The following is an 18,028-nucleotide window of genomic DNA, read 5'->3' as shown; positions in this document are numbered from 1 at the left end:
GAGGATTGTAGCCTAAGGCTACAATCCTACGCACAGTTACCTAGAAGTAAGCTGCGTTGAACTGAGTGGGACTTAAGTGGAAGTAGATAGGCATTGGATCGGGTTGTATTGAAGGTGTTCTTTCTCCTTTCTGAACCACTAAAATTCCTGCAGATGATCATGACCTTATGTGGCTCTTTTTGCAAGACAATTAAGAATATGGGCCTGCACCACAGCAATCAGTCTCTCACCCATGTCCTATACATTTCACCACCAATCAACAACATGGGGCACATCCTAAGGAAAATGTACTCCATAAGGGGTGTTACAGTGACATTAGGGGTCTGTGAGGAGTTATGGAATTGGATAAATTTGATACAAGGCTGTTTTGTGGATCAGTCCAACGTTCTTTGCAACATGAAATTTCCCCCTGAACAATAAACTAGGATCTTACTTTAAAGGAAGATTTTGTGATGGCAAGACATTTGTCCTCTTAGCTTTCAGACCCAAGAGTTCAAAACCCTCCTGTTTGCAACAGATTCTCCACCTAGCAATGTAAAGGAAAGAATACTTACTGGGTCCTTTTTTACCAGGTTTCGATCAGACACTACTGCAATGAGGTGGGCGAGTGTAAACACAGAGTTAAGAACGTAAGAAAGAAACAAATTCTTGTGCAGTGTTATCCTTTGACAGCTGAGGCTCCTGAAAGATACGCACCACAAATTGTAAATTAGTGTTTTGATTCTTATGTCACTTTTTAACAAGCACATGCTGGCAAGTTTTTTTCTCTCTGAAGAATGCAATCTGGCAACAGGCAGTTGGAAACCCATGGCTGGCAATGAACCCATGGGAGCCAAACATTTTGCTTAAAGATGCATGCTTTCCAAATCACACTTAAAAGGACCTCTCAAACCTGCTTTCTGTCTGAGCCCTATAGGCTCAAACTGTACACTACAGGCAGAAAGGTGCCCTGATACCAAGTGACATTTTTGTGTACATACAAATCGCAAACAGCAAATGAGGTATTCTATAAGGAGATGTTCTTCAGAACACTTAGATGGAAATTACATAATGCCGTAGGAATGGGTAATCAACTAAGCAAGGAATTTTAACCTGGAATTTCCCTGGATGTCAGGGAGATTTGTATTCATATTCTGCATGGTTTTTATTCCTTCTTGGATCCCACAAGAATGAGAGACTTATTTCCTGCTTGATTGTGGCCAACATAATCAAGGAAGTGACCTATTTTTCAAGATTTCCACACTCCAAAGCCAAAATTTTACTTGAACTAATCACAAATTATTGTGTCATTAAATCACTAGACTCATTGACACAGAGAACAGCAGTGCTATTGTATGTTTGAACTGGCCATCAGTAGTTGGGATAGTAGAACAACCAAAAAAATGCTCCTACATGTAGACTAGAACGTGGACAAAGTGATAGAATTGCTTACATTGAATTTCACCTCCTATTTTGTTGCCCATTCATCCCAGCATGAAGAGTTCCTTCTGAAGTTCTTTACAACCTGCACTGGAAGTTGCTAGCCTAAATAATTTAGGGTACCCACCCTGTCCCACCCAACTTGGCAATTCACTGCTCAATCCTGATTGCAGATCCTTCAGTACACTAAATAGAAGCTGCTGACTTCCTTCCATTATGACCATTTAATTCTATCCCCTGCTTCCTATTTCTGTAAATAGACTATTGGGGCACATACCCATGTCCTTTCTTATTCATGCTCAGGCCATTCATTTCTGTTTCTCTAATGACTGCAGAAAGCATGAACAGGAATATACCAGAAGTGGCTCACTGGGTGGGAGGAAATGTAACACTAGCTTCTGAGCAGGTGAACTGCAGTTGCTTACCAGAAGGTGGAGGGACAGAGGCAAGTCTGGAACGTACAAATATCCAGACTATTATTCTCACAAACTATAAAGCAATTTTCATCAGAGGAGCAAACTCAGCAGACAAGCAGTGAACCACCTTTTAGCCCAATGATCAAAATAAGTCCCATGTTTAGGACTGTATGCTGTTTGTGGAGGCAGTAAAAGAATGTTGTTGTTGTTGTTGTTGAAGAAGAAAACATTAAGAAGAAAACACCATGCCTGCAACCATGGGTGAGTAGCCCCTGAACACTGCAGTGAATTTTCCCCTCCTCAAATCACTGAAATGCTCCATGCAAATTAGATACCTGCAAATAGGATAGTGAATTTGGAGGAGACATTTTTATTTAGTCCTCATTTGGAGCAGGAGAGAATTATTTAAGAATAATAAACTGAAGCACTATAACTGCATTCCATGTTGTGCATGAATGGAATGGCCGGTTGCATCTGTACGTCACACAAAACCATGGTTTAGTGAAACAGAACTGAGACTTTTGGGCTCATGTACTCTCTTCCTCTTTTGCAGCTGGGAGGAGGATTTTGGCAGCGTTTAATTTCAGTTTCCTTGAATCTTGGCTTGTTGTGTCTGTTGGAACAAGGAATCGCAATTCATTCCAAACCAGTAAGCTTCATAACAAATTATTTCAGAATGGATTATTTTGAAACTAATCATTGTTAGGAATAAAACACGATTCCTCATCTAGGCAGCATGGCAAGCTGAGATTCAGAGAAACTGAAAAGAAACACTGTCAAAGTCCTCCTACCAGACTTGCAGGAGAAGGAGATGTGGGGAGAGGGGAGAATGCAAGTTCTAGGTTCATTGTGTCTCCATTCTGCTTGTGCAATTTAATTTAATTTATTTGAGCTAGACATATGTAACCTGGAAGGAAGTCCTACAGAGTACAGTGGGATTTACTTCCAAGTAAACATGCACAGGGTGGCGCTGTAGATCTACTTTGGTAAGGAAAGCAGTAGGCAATCTTCAGTTACACAGAATAGCACATCAGAATTTGTTTTGAATTTTTTTGCATAATTTCAGGTAGGCATGGTGCTGTACCTTCAGTGAGATGGAACAAAATGGAATTTGAATAAGGTTATTTCTAGTCACCGTAGGCTGATGAGCGAATTGTTGCATTGCATGGAACTGAGGATGACTGGTTGCTGTCATTGAATAAAAGAAAGAAAGGAATACTTACTTGAAATGGAAGAATATTCCCAAGGAAATCAACAGGGAGGTTATAGACAAAGCATGTCCTACTATAGTCATATAGTAAAGGATGAATACCATCTGAAATTTAAAGAGAAGCAACAAATGGCAATATTTTTGTTTGCTTAGACATCCTTTTGAGACATAGGTATTAGATATATATATTCTCATTTGAAAAATGCTAAAGTTGACATCCCTCTATGTGTTGAAAATTTAAATGTACATAGATTTAGTTAAAGTGCTATAAGACCATATGTAGTCATGGGTCAGGAAGAACACGCCCCTTCATAATCATTTCTGAGCCTTATCCCATCATGAATTGTTATAGAATTCTATAACATTTTGGAAGGAAATGGATCAAAACATACAAACTTTATATTACTAAAATAAACCCCTATAGTATGGTACTGATAGCTATAAGCACGGTACACTTTTGAAGGATGATGTGGCTCATCATGAAGCCAAGTGAACTGAGGAAAATACTTCCTGCTTCACTCAAGGTACTTTGGGGGCGGGGGAGGGGGAAGAGATGCCTGACAACTGCTAGGACTCTAGTCATTCTTCATATAACCACGTTGAAGCTGGAAGAATTTGTTTCAGCCACTCTCATTGAAACAAAATAATTAAAAACCACAGCGGAAACAGAAATTCTTTTTCTACAAAAGGATCACTCTCTTTCTTTCTCTCTCCCCCCCCCCCCTGATAAATTGCAGTTGGTTTCAGATGCCTGGACTATTTTGATGCTCTACTGCACATCATTTCTATTTTATTTGTCTCTGCATTTAGGATAAATGATTGCCAGAGTTCTCGCCGAGAATAGAATATCATTATTTCTTACAAAGGGACACAGATTTCATTAGAATATTAAAAGCCATATTTATCAATCTAATTAGACTTTTCCACAGAATTATGTGCTGAGTATTAGGCCACAGCTGGGTCTAAATGTCACAAACAAAATGGAAAAGTCTTCTAACCAACAGCAGCCTACAAGTTTACAGAATGGGAAAAAGGGGGCGTGGGAAGGATTATTCCTTATCCAGTGATGGGCAACAAACTTCAACTGCTGAGTGCCATTCTGGAGGCTGGCACTAGGTGGTGGCAGAGATCCTGGAGCTACTGAGCAGGTAGACTTGTCTAGCACATGCTGATTGCCTTAGTACTTCCTCCCACATGAAGTGGTGCTCAATGGTAGAAGTTTGTAGCCCTTTGGCAAAATTCTGCTCTATCTACTGCCATTGCCAACTTTTTCATACCTTATAATAACTACAATGATGTTATCAGCAGGGTTGGATTAATCAGCAGGTGATCCAGGGAGCTGCCAATGGCAAGAGGCACAGTGGGCCCCTGTTATGGGTTACCTGCTCAACTGGTCTACTCAGCTGCTGAAATACACCAGATAAGCAATTTGATCTTCAGTTGCAAAATGGCAGCATGGACCTGTATGGCCATGTTGCAGGAAAATTTGCAGGAAAATTTGCGGCATCAGTGCCAATGTGACAAGAGATTATTTTGATCAGGTGTGTAAATTTACCATCTCTTATCGTATGGATGGCAAAGTTGAGAAATGGGCTACATTACAAAACAACCCCCTTCCCCACACCCGGGATATTACAAAGCTGAGAAAAATAGTGGGCTTGCTCAAGACTCTCTTTGCCTAGATACTACAGGGATTTGCCATTGGCATCCACAATTAAGTACCCACTTTAATTTTAAACAATAGTTACCTAGTGCGTAGAATGTGTCCCTGAGGCCTATGTCATCTGAAACATAGGGAAGGGGCTCGCTCTATTTTATATTGCATCCTAAATTGTAGGCAGCAAATGTGTAGGAGTCAAATTTGGATAGTGGCAGCCGTTGCATCAAACTTTAGACGCCTACCTTACGCTTTTCATTTGTGAAAGAATTGCACCGTGTGTAGTTGGACCAGGTACGATTACTTTCAGGATGCCGGAACCAGGTTCCAGTCTTGTCACAGTATTTTGTTGCTGTTTCTGTGAATTAAAAAGGCAAGAGTTTGTAATTCATACCAGAACCCTACGCCCAGATACCAAACCATGCTAGATCTGGCATGAAATCTCTTAGTTTCTCTGATAAAGCAATTGTCCATACGTTCTGTTTCCATCTTGTGATATATAGGCGATCAAATCCTTTCTAAAGGTAATTGTGTAGCTACCAAAAGAAAAACGACAAGTTCCTTGTCTAATAATTTGGGAATCTTTGAAGATTGTTAATAAACCTAGGCATAGATTACATCTTGGTTCCTGATTTTGCTTATTTCTGTAAAGAACCTCTCCCAAAATGGTTGCACTAATTCACATGTCCATCACATATGAAAAGTTGTGCCAATTACCTTGCACCCTGTCTAGCATGCCGAAGAGGATACTTTATCTATATAACTGAGTCTTACAAGTGCTAAATGCCATCTATATATTAACTTAAAAGAATTAAGAGGAGGTGGGTGAGGAAATATGGCGCTGGGAGGGGGTGGAATTATTCTCACAATACCGGCTGTTGAAAGCTATTGAAGCAGTTAAGGGCTGTTTCTGCATAAAGGAACTAGTATAATATAACCTTAGAAATAAGTATTTAATAACCGTAGTAACAAGCACCGTATGAAATTGTAAGGTAGATGGGTCCTGATTTCCCTCAGAAATCATAATATGCAATTGACATTTGAGTTTAATACATATAATGTAGGCAATGAATGCATCCTGAATACTAAGCCACTCCATTTGATTCCCCAGGACTATTTATTAAAATAGTTGGAACTATTTATTAAAATACTCCCAGAACATAAATTCATCTGCAGAACAGGAATATAAATTCGTCTAGTATTTTTTTGTTCCGCAGGCACACAGAACAAGGCCTAGAGCTCTGGTGGGCTAGTGTTCTTGGAAAAGTTTTTGGTATATAACATTTAAATAGTATTTTAATATTTAATATTTTTAAATTTGCTTTTTTGGTTGATAATCTGCGTTAACTGCTGGCGGTTTTATAGCGCCGAGATCTGTGTTATGACTATGTGTCCTGTCTTGTATACCTAACCAGGCAGAAAATATAAGACGTATGGATTAACGATTCTAGTGCTAGACTAGAATTGGGAAGACCTAGGTTCAAGCTGCCACTGGCACATGAAGCTTGCTCAGTGACCATGAGCCAGTCACTCTCTCTTAGCTTAACCAATCTTAATAGGAAAGGAAAACCATCAACGCCACTTGGAGCTCCTTGGAGTTGAGGGAGGATACAAGCATAATAAATGAATAAATAAAATAAATAAATAAATGAAACACATTGGGTTATTTTCTAGGAAATTTATGAGTGCGGGTGGAGTGGGAGTGTGTAACTTTAATAGCTTTTTTAAAAATGCCTTTGGGTTCTTTACACTCTCATAATTTCATGAGTCTAAGTATTTACGTAGCTTTGCTCATCTTTACAGATCACATCGATTTCAACGGGAATTGTTAGAGCCGCACATTGCAACACCACACATAACACTATCCAGCAGTCACACCAACTAACCAACCTATTATTTATTTTATTTGTTTACCAACTAACCTATTAAGAGCAGTTCAAGTTTTGGCAGAATTGTTTGATTCTATCATTCCCCCCCCCCCTTGACTATATCCATCTAAAAATCGGGTTGGTTTCATTTCATTTTCATGACAGTATCCTCCGCTTTTAACGAAAGAAGCGAGCCAAAAACTGAGGGAGACGTGTTCTCTTCCTATGACCAGGAACACAACTTTATATAGAAACACTTGGAATAAGCACACTCCAAGCAGTCCAAAGGAAAAGTCTTTTGGATTAACTACAGCTTCAGCACAACAGCTCTGCGGATCCAGTGTTCAAATGTGAATACGTGCCCAAGCAAAACACAAGAAATGAAAAGAACATTGTCTTTCGGCTGCCTATCAATTTAACTTGAAGATCATCCTAGACTTGCTTTCCTCCTATCTCCTCCATCGCATCTGTTGCCAGATACTATCTAGGGCTGGAAAGCATCTGAAGTCTTAAACAGAGATTAAAGGTGACTATGTGATAGAACAGAATGTACCAACATTTCACCTAAATGTCCTTGCGCTGTTATCCAAGGGATCATTACATTAACAACATATATTTTTTCTCTTCCAATGGCTGGAGAGGTATATTGCTCCAGCCACTTTGAAAATGCCTGTGACTCCAGGGGGTGGGTGGAGGAGGGAGGGAGAAAATCTTTGGTCTAGTAATTATGAAGCCTAAGCAGTATATCTCTTTTCCCCAGACCCTATTCAACAAGCCTGTCTCACTGGCAATGAGCAAGGATAATCAATCAGACGAAATTTTTCCTGACAACCCTCTGCTCTGTAGCACTATAATAAGGAGCTATATGATAACTTTAACTGCCTCAGTATGGAAGATTTGTCCCAATGCACTGTGTAGAAAGGAAGTCTGGTGGGGGCAGTATGTGCATTTGTATTAAACTGTCTACTTCTAATATTGTTGTTGTTTCTTCTGTGGGAAAGGAGGTCGTGGGTCTATACCAGGACTAGGCAATAAAGGGCATGATGTTGCAGCCTTGAACTATGACTGCTTTGGGTCCTGTTGCGGATGACTCTGGGGTTGCGGCACTCGTCTCGCTTTACTGGCCGAGGGAGCCGGCATACAGCTTACAGGTCATGTGGCCAGCATGACTAAGCCGCTTCTGGTGAACCAGAGCAGCGCACAGAAATGCCGTTTACCTTCCCGTCGGAGCGGTGCCTATTTATCTACTTGCACTTTGATGTGCTTTTGAACTGCTAGGTGGGCAGGAGCAGGGACCGAGGAACGGGAGCTCACCCCGTCGTGGGGATTCGAACCGCCAACCTTCTGATCGGCAAGTCCTAGGCTCTGTGGTTTAACCCACAGTGCCACCCGCGTCCCTGAAAATGCCCCTAGATCTCACTAATTTAACACATAGCACATCCAAGCTATGATGGAGAATGCCCTGAAAAGTTTTTAGTTATGAAAAGCAGGAAACCATAGAAACACATGTCCTGAAATCTATGACTTTTTTTCCAGAGCACGAACAAATTGGAGTTGAAGATCTGTGCATCCATACCTAACACATTTCTTTGTTACAGTGAAACCTGCACCATCAAGCGATGACCACCTCCATCAGCAAGGACTGGCTTGCCGTCAACTTCAAGTTTCCCTGATTCACCCACTTTTGATTAAATCTTCCAGTGAAGATCAGTCACCTGTGAAGTCCATTTCTAGCCATACGCTAACTTGCCCAACAACTGTGATCTGTGCCTGTGAAACCTGATAAACTGACCTGCAGAGAAGCCTCTCCATTTGAAACAAAAGTTAATGAGCAGGCCAGGGAGGGAAGGGAAGAGTGTCAAATGGAGAAAATGCAGGGGAACATGGGCATGGAAAAGTGTAAGGCGTTGAAAAATGCTTTGTAATTGATAAATGCATAATACATGTAGACCCCAGAATCTAAATAAGTGTTACTAAACTAAAAAGAAGGACAATGCTGACAATTATCTAAAACAAATATCTATCTATCTATCTATCTATCTATCTATCTATCTATCATCTATCGTGTATCTATCATCTATTCATCCACAGGTGTGTATGGGGAGTTAGGGATGGGAATCTTATGTTCAGTTCTCTACATTTCTACACGTTTCCTTTTTTAAAGTCCTGATGAAAACTTATCAATATTTTAGTGCTAATTTCTTCTAATATATACATTTTTATATGCAGTTTTGCCTAATATTCTTATATTTGCAAAACCATTTCCCCATACATAATACATTATTGAATGTTATTTTCACTAATATACACATTCCTGTATGCATACCTTACCACAGTACATGCATTTTTGTATACAGTGGACCCTCAGGTTACGTTACTTTCAGGGAACAAAACTTTCGGGTTGCGAATGCAGCAAACCCGGAAGTATATTCTTCCGGGTTTCGCCGCGCGTGTATGAGCAGAAGCGCTCTATCGCACCACACATGTGGACAGAAGCAGCGCCTCTGCTTACGGATTTTTCAGGGTGCATACAGACCCCTGGAATGAATTACATTCGTATCCAGAGGATCCACTGTACTTTTACGCCCCTGTAAGATTTGGATGAGTGAGAATTTCAAAGAATAGCTGTGTTTTGGTTTGCTCAATGTTTTGTTTTTTTTTAAAAAATGCAAATTTGGTAAGTTCAGCCTGAAATGCAAAACTGAACAAATTTCTCATCCATATCTCTCTCTCTCCCTCCCTCCCTCTCTCTCTCACACACACACGAGAAGATTTTGGTTGGATCTGCAATGGTTGTCTTTTGGGGGGGTTGGGGGTTGGTTCAGTTTCTGAATAACAAGTTGAAACTGTTACAAATTCCCTACTTTAGGGGTAGCCACTGTGCTGCCGTCCAGATGTTTTAGGACTCCAACTCCCATCAACCCCTGCCAACATAGCCAATTGTCTAGAGGGTACCATATTTGCTGTCCAGCTCTACAGAACTGCTAATAATCAAAATCCTTGATTTCATGTGTTTTTTGGTCATAGTATTCCTGCTCTCCCCCAGCTTGCGTTTCAGGCTACGTCAGTGGAGGTATAGACGTTCCCATGCAAGTATGCTGGTGTATCACCCACTGAATGCGAGGCCCCAGACAGAACAACCCAGTAGCAACACTGAAAAACCATACAGACTTTTCCCTTAAAATGCTACTTTCAGATTGGCACATCTGGCTGACCACTATGTATTTATTTATTACTTTTGTAGTCCATCTTTTGTTCAAGGAGCGCAGGGTGGCATACATGTTTCTCTTCCCATTTTATCCCCAGAACAACCCAGTGAAGTAGGTTAGGGCTAAGAGACTGTGACTAGCCCAAAGTCACCCAGTTAATCTGATGGCTCAGCAGGGATTTTAACCCTGGTCTCCCAGGTCCTAGCCTAACACTCTAACCACTACTCCATACTCTCACTCTTTCTTTCTTTTTACACATCTATCTGTCCATACCCACATGTTTGTCAAAGGCTCCAAAATCTATGTAATTGGTTATATGTATCTCAATGAATGACTCATGCAGCAATATGGGGAAATAGGCATCAGTGACTTAATAAAGTGGTTTTCTTTTTCTTTTTTGCTTCTGTTCTTCCAAGAACTTTTTAAAAATCTGTCTTGGACTGTAAAATATAGGAGAGAGACCCTGGGAATAACGACATGCATTTTACCAAAATGAACCAGCTCTTTAGCAGCTGCTGTTCAGATCACTACGCCTAAAAATGGAATGATTATAAAAAGCAGACCAGCATATAAAAACAAACAGTGCCACTTCCATTATGCTGGTTTCAAGGGAAGGCATGGATAAGTCAGACAATATACTATAAAGCAAAGGAATTTGCCCAGGCACTGCGTTGGTAGGCAGGAAAGCTATGAATATATGTTAATTACAGTCATACCTTGGAAGTCGAACGGAAGCCATTCCGGAAGTCCGTTTGATTTCCAAAACATTCGAAAACTGAAGCGTGCATTCTGATTGGCTGCAGGAAGCTCCTGCAGCCAACCGGAAGCTGCAAAAGCCCCGCCAGACATTCAGCTTTCAAAAGAACGTTCGAAAACTGGAACACTCACTTCCGGGTTTGCAATGTTTGGGAGCCGATTGGTTCGGGAGCCAAGGCATTCGAGATCCAAGGTAAGACTGTATTATAGTCCATTTTTAAAAGTTACAACACCACCGTTATTTTGGATAGCATTCACCTTTCACTTTCAAACACTAAACACATTCTGCATTCAATGAAGATAAAAGTAAACACGCTACCAGTTGGATCAAAGTCTGGGAAATAATCAGGGCAATTTTGATCAGCAAATTCTCCAGCAGGTGTGTCATCCCAGCAAAGCCATCCATCCCATGTCCGGTTGCAGAATAGTCCTAGAAATTCAGAAAGAATCAAGCTGTATTATTTAAAGGTGGTGGTGGTGGGGAAACCACTGGCCTTCTCTTTTTTCTTTCTTCTGTTAAATGTTTGTAAGACTCACAGAAACATCTTGCGCTGCTAGTGTTTTTAAACTTAGAAGCACCATATTACTCATTTGTACTTCTCACGTTGTATCCTGCCTTTTCTCCAAAAAGGTTAGGATAGCACCCGTGGGGATTACCTGTTTTTTTATCCTCTTTACAACCCTGTGAGGTAGTTAGACTGCAAGAATATGACTTGGGCACACCTAATTCCATCCTTAGAACAATCTCACAAGGTGGTTAGGCTGAAAGACAAGTTCACGCTGGAACCTTTGGGGCTGAGTCCACTTCATCAGATGCATGAAAGCTTAGAGGTGTAGATACACAAGTTGTATTTATGCCTGTAACTTCAAAGGTGTTGGGATTAAAGCTACAACACTTGCAATAAGTTACATGACCCAGTTGGGGGTGACAGAGAGAAAGGCAACCTATTCTTCCCTCTCGGATTCCTCCTTAGTAATGGCTTATTCAGAGGCATAGGAAGGTCAAGTGGTACCCGGTGCGGAAAATTTCTTGTCACCCCCCCCTGATTTTTTTTTTTTTTGCCTGCAAAAATGGTTTTACGTTATTTCATATTTTCTTACAAAGGAATAATAATAATAAACAACTTTTATTTATATCCCGCCCTCCCCAGCCGAAGTCGGGCTCAGGGCAACTAACATCAGATACATTACATTGGTATAAAATCAAACTAGAATTAAATTACCTCCTAAAAACATGCCAAAATCAAATTAAAGTCTCATTAGATGGCTTTCAGCAGGGTTAGAGTTGGGAACAGTAAGTGCTCCACTGAACTGAAATTTCAGCCTTCACAACATAGGAAAACGGCCAAGTAAACAGCTATTTTTGTGGAGGGTCAAGATATTAACTGTTATGTATGAAATTTCATATATAGCTATATAATCCCTAGTGTAGTAAGATAAGACCTTTGGAGCAGGCATTTTTTTAAAAAAAGTTTTTTTTTTATGAACTGCCCTAGTAGGGCAGTAATTGTTCCTTGATAATTTGTCACCCCCCCTCCATGATGGAACCTGGGGTAGACCACCCCCCGCCCCCCTTCCTACGCCCCTGGGCTTATTGACATTTAAATTGCTTTTGGGGGGCTTTCCTTCTTTCTGCTCCACGTTGAGATAGTTCATAGCATGTGTTAGTGGTAACCTCTGGACTCCATGCTGGCTTCATGTGAGCTTACTATGATTAATATGCCTTAGGTTTCTTTATCTTTTCAACTAGCTGCCTTATCAGACTACCGTATTTACACAAAGGTAATGCACACCTTTTTTGGACAAATTATGTCACAAAAATTAGGGTGCGCATTAGATTTGGTGGCCCATTTACATTCACCAGCAAATCCTTTTTTGGTTCCAAGGTTTTGAAAATCGAGGTGTGCATTAGATTCGATGGCACATTAGATTCACATAGATAGGGTATTTATTTCTGCATTCTGCTGTGATATATACAAACTCCAAATTCATCAAGAAGCTCAGTGCTATCACCTGTGGCTTGAACTGTGACAAAGGGTTTTTTTTTAATTATTACATTATATGTGTCAAGAAGCTTACCAATGTCAGGATTGCCATGTTATCATCAGCATCTGCTTTTGTGAATGACCACTGTGAATAATGTAAATAATGTGGTCTTTCAATGAAGGGTGGTATATAAATAAATAAAATAAAATCAATGCCACTGCCTGTATTTTCTGCATATAATTTCCTTCACACAGTTTTACAACCCCCTTCTCCAAACCATGTTACATAATTATTCTGTAACTTGGGGTAATACTTCATGCATCTGATGAAGTTGACCCTACTTCTTTAAAGCTTATTCCATAATAAAATCTATTAGTTTCCAAGGTGCCACAAAGCTCTTTGTTGTTTTTATTGCCGCAAACTCAGCCTCCTCTCTGAAAGTTCATAAAGAAACATAACAGTCAGAATAACGGCTGCTTGTAGATTTTAGGCGATGACAAAAGGTACAGAAACTTGGCAATGATTACGGAAGAAAATTGAACTTCTCTGCTTGTAGACAAGCAAACATTCCAAGGCAGATACTGTTGTACTTGAAAACAACAATATTATTTAAAAAACTTTGTAGCTGTGTTAAGTTTTCCCTTTTCCAAGTGCATTTTTCTCATTATGTGTAATCATATGATTTCCCCTTAGAAATACAGAGGTTCTAAAATATTTGTTCAGATTATTAATAAATCCTAACAGCATTTCAATAACAGCACTGTGGTTTCGAATCTAACAAGACCCTTCCCCAGAAAATAATCTTTCTTTCCAACAAATACTCAGTTTTCACTCCACTTTGGGATGTGTTTTCTATGAGATGAAATCAGTGGGAAAGATCAGCAGGAGAACCCACATGCAATGAAAACACGGCAGGGTGGGAGATACATTAGAGGTCTTGTTTTTAATTTTGCAAACATTTGCCATTCTGTAAAATGAGAAACAGTTGCATTTTTCAATACACTATACCAAGTTTCTCACCCAGGGGAAATAAGTATTTGTCCCTCCCCTCCCCTGGATATTATTCTTGTTTTATGAAAAAGAGTAAACCAAGGTTTATTTCTATATAATGTTATTTGGGGAAGGAATTACCTTCTTATTTGTTATCCCCAGTTATTTGTCTCATTAAAATAATCACTGTTTTTCTGACGCTTTCCCCCCCTATCCGGCAAAGTCTCTTCAGTTTAGTTTCATGCCATGCAGTCTTGACTGTGGCATTTGAAATTGACAGCGATGTAATAAAACTAAATGGTCACTTCTAGTTACACAGAATTCATTCTCTGGCTCAAAATGCACTGAGCATTTAAAACAGTATCAAACCCAGCCAGATGGGTGGGGTATAAATAATAAATTATTATTATTAAAAATTATTATAAAGGCCTTCCCCCAAAACACCCAAGGGCCTGTAGTTTGTCGAGGATGCTGAGAGTTTTTGAGGGACCCCTATTCCCCTCCCATAGCTAAAATTCTCAGAGTTGCTTTGAAAGAGGGATTGGTTGTTCAACAATAGTGAGAACTCTAGCTCTGTGAGGGGAATGTGAAGTTAGTATCTCTATTCTACACACACCAAATGGAAACAAGTCCCTTATATTCAGTGGTATTTACTTCTAAGAAACTGACTTGCTGTCAAGCCCTTAGTGTGAGAGCAGGGATATGACTGACACAGTCAAGCTCAAAGGCCTTCTTTTGGCATATGTGCACAATTAAACTGCCCAAAGACAGCACACTTCTTGTGGTTCCTTTTTTTCACATGCCTCAGAATAATCAGAAATGCAGTTTTCCCTGAGGCAGTCTGATGTTGCCTGAAGCAGTTCGGCTGCTATCCTTTAAAGATGCCAGACATTTTATTTTATTGCTGCAATCTGCTGAGCGGGGTTAAAACTTGCTAAGAGGAAGCTTTTAATTAAAGGCACAGTAGTCCTTTCATTCCTGCCCACATTCAACAAACTTTGCATGTCCACCCTCAGCAAGGTAAGCGCTGCAGTTGCATTTTCTTTTTTTTTTTGAAAAAAGACCCTGCCACAACTCAGGTCTGAGGGGGAAAACCCACAGAAAACACAGGAATGTAATGATCTGGCAAGTTTGCCACCCACGATGTCTGTAAAGCATGGTGAACTAATGACGTCAACTCCTTAAAAGGCTAGTGGAGAAGCAAGAGCCAGCAGATAACATGGTTTTGTCAACAAGCCTGTTTTGAAGACATCTTGCTTCACTGGATGTATCCAGCTCAGTTCCAAAATTAAGTTCTTGGAGGTGTTGTAGGAAAGCTATTGCAAATCTCTCCCCCCCCCCCCATTTTGGAAGCTGATATATCCATTTGCTTTTGTGGGTATTCACACAGGTTATTTTTCTGTTTTTTCATGGTAGTATTTCAGAAATGCATTAAAATAATTTTAAAGCACCTCTCTTTTCCTTACCTTTTTTCTTGTAAGGAGGCTGCCTGTTCATCCTCTCATAGCATTTGAACTGGGAATCTACTATCTTCTGGCGTATTGCTGAATGTTCAGTTTCTATAGGCTCTAATGTGGGATCAGTATAACTTACAGTAGAAGAGAGACTTGGAGCCATTCTCTGTGCAAAGAGGAAAAACTGTTAATGGATGTGAGTAAAACCAGGAGAGCAACATCAAAAACACGAGGTGCCCATCATTCTTACTTTTATCTCATTGTATACTTAAATGTTGCTATGGAGATTTTGATGTTTTGCTTGCAAAAACATGTTGTACCTTCTCTCCAGGACATACAAAACACAGGATTAAATATGGCTGTGCAAAGGACTGCTTGCTTTGATTATGAGAGTTTTTATTGCTTCTCCCTATGGGGAAGCAATCTGCGTGGCAACTGCAGCTGAATGGAATGGAAGCTGAAGAGTGGTAAGGCATAGTGAATTTTACACACACAATTCCATACTGCGAATACATTTTTGGGGGAAATGGAAGCCCACTGTGACTCTCCAAATATTCCCATTGGCAAAAATTGAGTTCACACATTTAAATGTTGTCATTTCCCTAACACCAATGACTGAACAATCTAAATTACCAGTTTTCATATTCTCCAAGACAGTGCTCGTCAACCTTGGGTCTCCAGCTACAGCCAGGCTAGTCAATGGTTAGGGATGATGGGAACAGCAGTCTAGCAACATTTGGGGACCCAAGGCTAAAGAACACAGCTCCGAGACATACAGCATGCTACACACTGAAGGGGTTACTACTCTGAGGTTTTGTGAGAGGACAACCTCCTGTGAGTAATTCAGCTTTCACTTTCTGTCCATACAATGAATTTGCACCGTGTGTGTTACATTTAATGAAAACTGCTGTGATTTAAAGCCCACTGGTACACATTTAAATTGTTGGCAAGCACACTATTGGATTCGACAACTTAAGGGACCCTAGCCTTCGTGGAATGAGTAATCTGCTGTTCAGAAGCGGCTGGAAGTGAAATAGCAGGGACCATTCCGTATGTGACTTAAGGGATTAATTCTGTTATTGGGCAAGGCAGACTCGGATTGACTGGAGGTTCTAGACAATTGGGCGTTAGCTGTCAGCGAGGATGGCAGTTGAGATTTGACAGCTGGAGGAGTTGGAGGGAAGAGTGGTTCTGAAGGTATTTCCCCCCTGTGTAAGCCTGAATTCCTGCCTTTTTTCTCTGCCTTATTTCTCCTCATATTAAGTACTGTACTGTTCTGTTCAGTTTACCTCCGTAAAGTTTATTATCACTTTCTTTTCTCTCTGGACTCCATCACCTTTATACCAGCCATTCTGCTAACACCCCAAACCTAAGCCCCCCCTCTTTTCTTCTGATACAGTGGTACCTCGGGTTAAGTACTTAATTCGTTCCGGAGCTCTGTTCTTAACCTGAAACTGTTCTTAACCTGAAGCACCACTTTAGCTAATGGGGCCTCCTGCAGCTGCCGTGCCGCCGGAGCACGATTTCTGTTCTCATTCTGAAGCAAAGTTCTTAACCTGAAGCACTATTTCTGGGTTAGTGGAGTCTGCAACCTGAAGCGTATGTAACCTGAGGTACCACTGAGGTAACACTGAGAACAGAGAAAGGGGAGCAGATAGAGAAGAGGCAAAGACTCTTGCCATTTGATTGCAAGAGGACCTGATATGGTTCATCAGTTTACAATGATAAAGAGCTCAAACAGAAATGACTGCAAGCCTTTAAGAGTTTCCCCAAAGTGTACCGTAATTAGCTAAATGCTGGCATAAAGTAGGAGGTTTTTTCTCTCCACTCCGTTGGCTGTGCTTAATATAATTTGTGCTGGGCAGTAATAGAATGGTAAATTGAAATTACACAAGGCAGACCTGACCATAGATCTCCAGATGTTGTTGGACTCCAACTCCCATCAGCCCCAGCCAGCATGCCCCATGAACAGGGTGATGGTAGTTGCAGCCTAGCAACATCTGAAAGGCCACAGGTTCCCTGTTCCTGAATAAGGAGGATACTTTCAGACCTGCAGGCAGGCATAGTTCAGCCACACTGGCCACCCATTGCCTTGGTTTTCAAGGCCGATGATCAAGGGAAAATGAGAGAGGTTGGCAGCGGTACTAGCTAAAGAGGGCTTGACTGGAAATGGTCTTCTGCTGTCAGGACCAAGAAAGTATAGCAAGCACCATGACCTACAACCAGTGAAGAGTTAGGCACCAGGAATTGATAAGTATATATTTTCATAATGTTCCATTTCAATCCACAGATCCCATTAAATTCAGTGGAAGAAGTAGATTCATGTGTGCAACGCTCTGCACATGAGAATTATCTTACTCTCCTGAAATACACAGGATTCATTTGTTTTAAATGAAATATTTTTACTGAATGCATCAGGGTATTTCATGCTCTCAGGCTGCAATCCTAGGCGAACTTACCAGAGAAGGAATCCCATTCAAATCAGCGGGACTTACTTCCAACCGAGTAAACATACCTAGGATTGGTCTGTTGAAGTGCCAAGTTATTCCTGTTATTCCCTTTCTTTCCCTCATATTAGGACATCTTGTCCACACAAGAGTTTTGCGTGCACATCTGAGCACATCTTAACTCAGTGGACACAATCATTCACCGCTGACTTGTCTGTTTCAGCCATCTTCTGTTTTGAGCAAAGCATGTTTAGGGTTTAAAAATATTGTCAAATTTATGTGCTTTCCTCAGTGGCAGTGGTTCAAAGACTGAATGGCAAATGCACATTGAAAACAACCTATGAAAGATCAGGTGATTTTAATGTTTACTTTTATATTTTGGGCACTTGCCTTTTTTGAAACAAAAGTGAGCAGGTGAATCTACCGCCAGTGTTAAAATATTTCTCTTTGATTATATTAGTCTTGGCTTAAACTAGAGTAGAGCTCTCCTATGAGGAGTCTTGGAAATATGGTTATCTGTCTCTTTCATAAGCCATTCACTTCACCTCTGTGGTTTTATAAAATTTAATGATTTAAACAGAGGTTTGCAGTTGTGCAAGGAGGAAGCATTAACACT

General features: G+C 40.5%; 1 protein-coding gene across 4 annotated transcripts in view; it reads right to left on the bottom strand.

Moving 5' to 3' along the window:
- Nucleotides 1–18,028, bottom strand: part of CALCR (calcitonin receptor) — a 158,032-nt gene that overhangs the window by 55,083 nt on the left and 84,921 nt on the right. For all 4 annotated transcript variants that reach the window (XM_081163087.1, XM_081163086.1, XM_081163089.1 and 1 more), the window contains exons 3-7: nucleotides 14,978–15,131; nucleotides 10,855–10,965; nucleotides 4,948–5,060; nucleotides 3,059–3,150; nucleotides 555–681 (exon numbers count right to left, since the gene is read on the bottom strand). In XM_081163087.1, the coding sequence (XP_081019213.1) occupies nucleotides 555–681; nucleotides 3,059–3,150; nucleotides 4,948–5,060; nucleotides 10,855–10,965; nucleotides 14,978–15,131 (597 nt within the window). The remainder of the gene's footprint in view (nucleotides 1–554; nucleotides 682–3,058; nucleotides 3,151–4,947; nucleotides 5,061–10,854; nucleotides 10,966–14,977; nucleotides 15,132–18,028) is intronic.

The sequence above is a fragment of the Podarcis bocagei genome, assembly GCF_964188305.1.
Source record: "Podarcis bocagei genome assembly, chromosome: 12".
Classification (NCBI taxonomy): Eukaryota; Metazoa; Chordata; class Lepidosauria; order Squamata; family Lacertidae; genus Podarcis; species Podarcis bocagei.
Note: the sequence above shows the minus strand (reverse complement) of the source record. Positions and strands in the feature narration are given on the sequence as shown.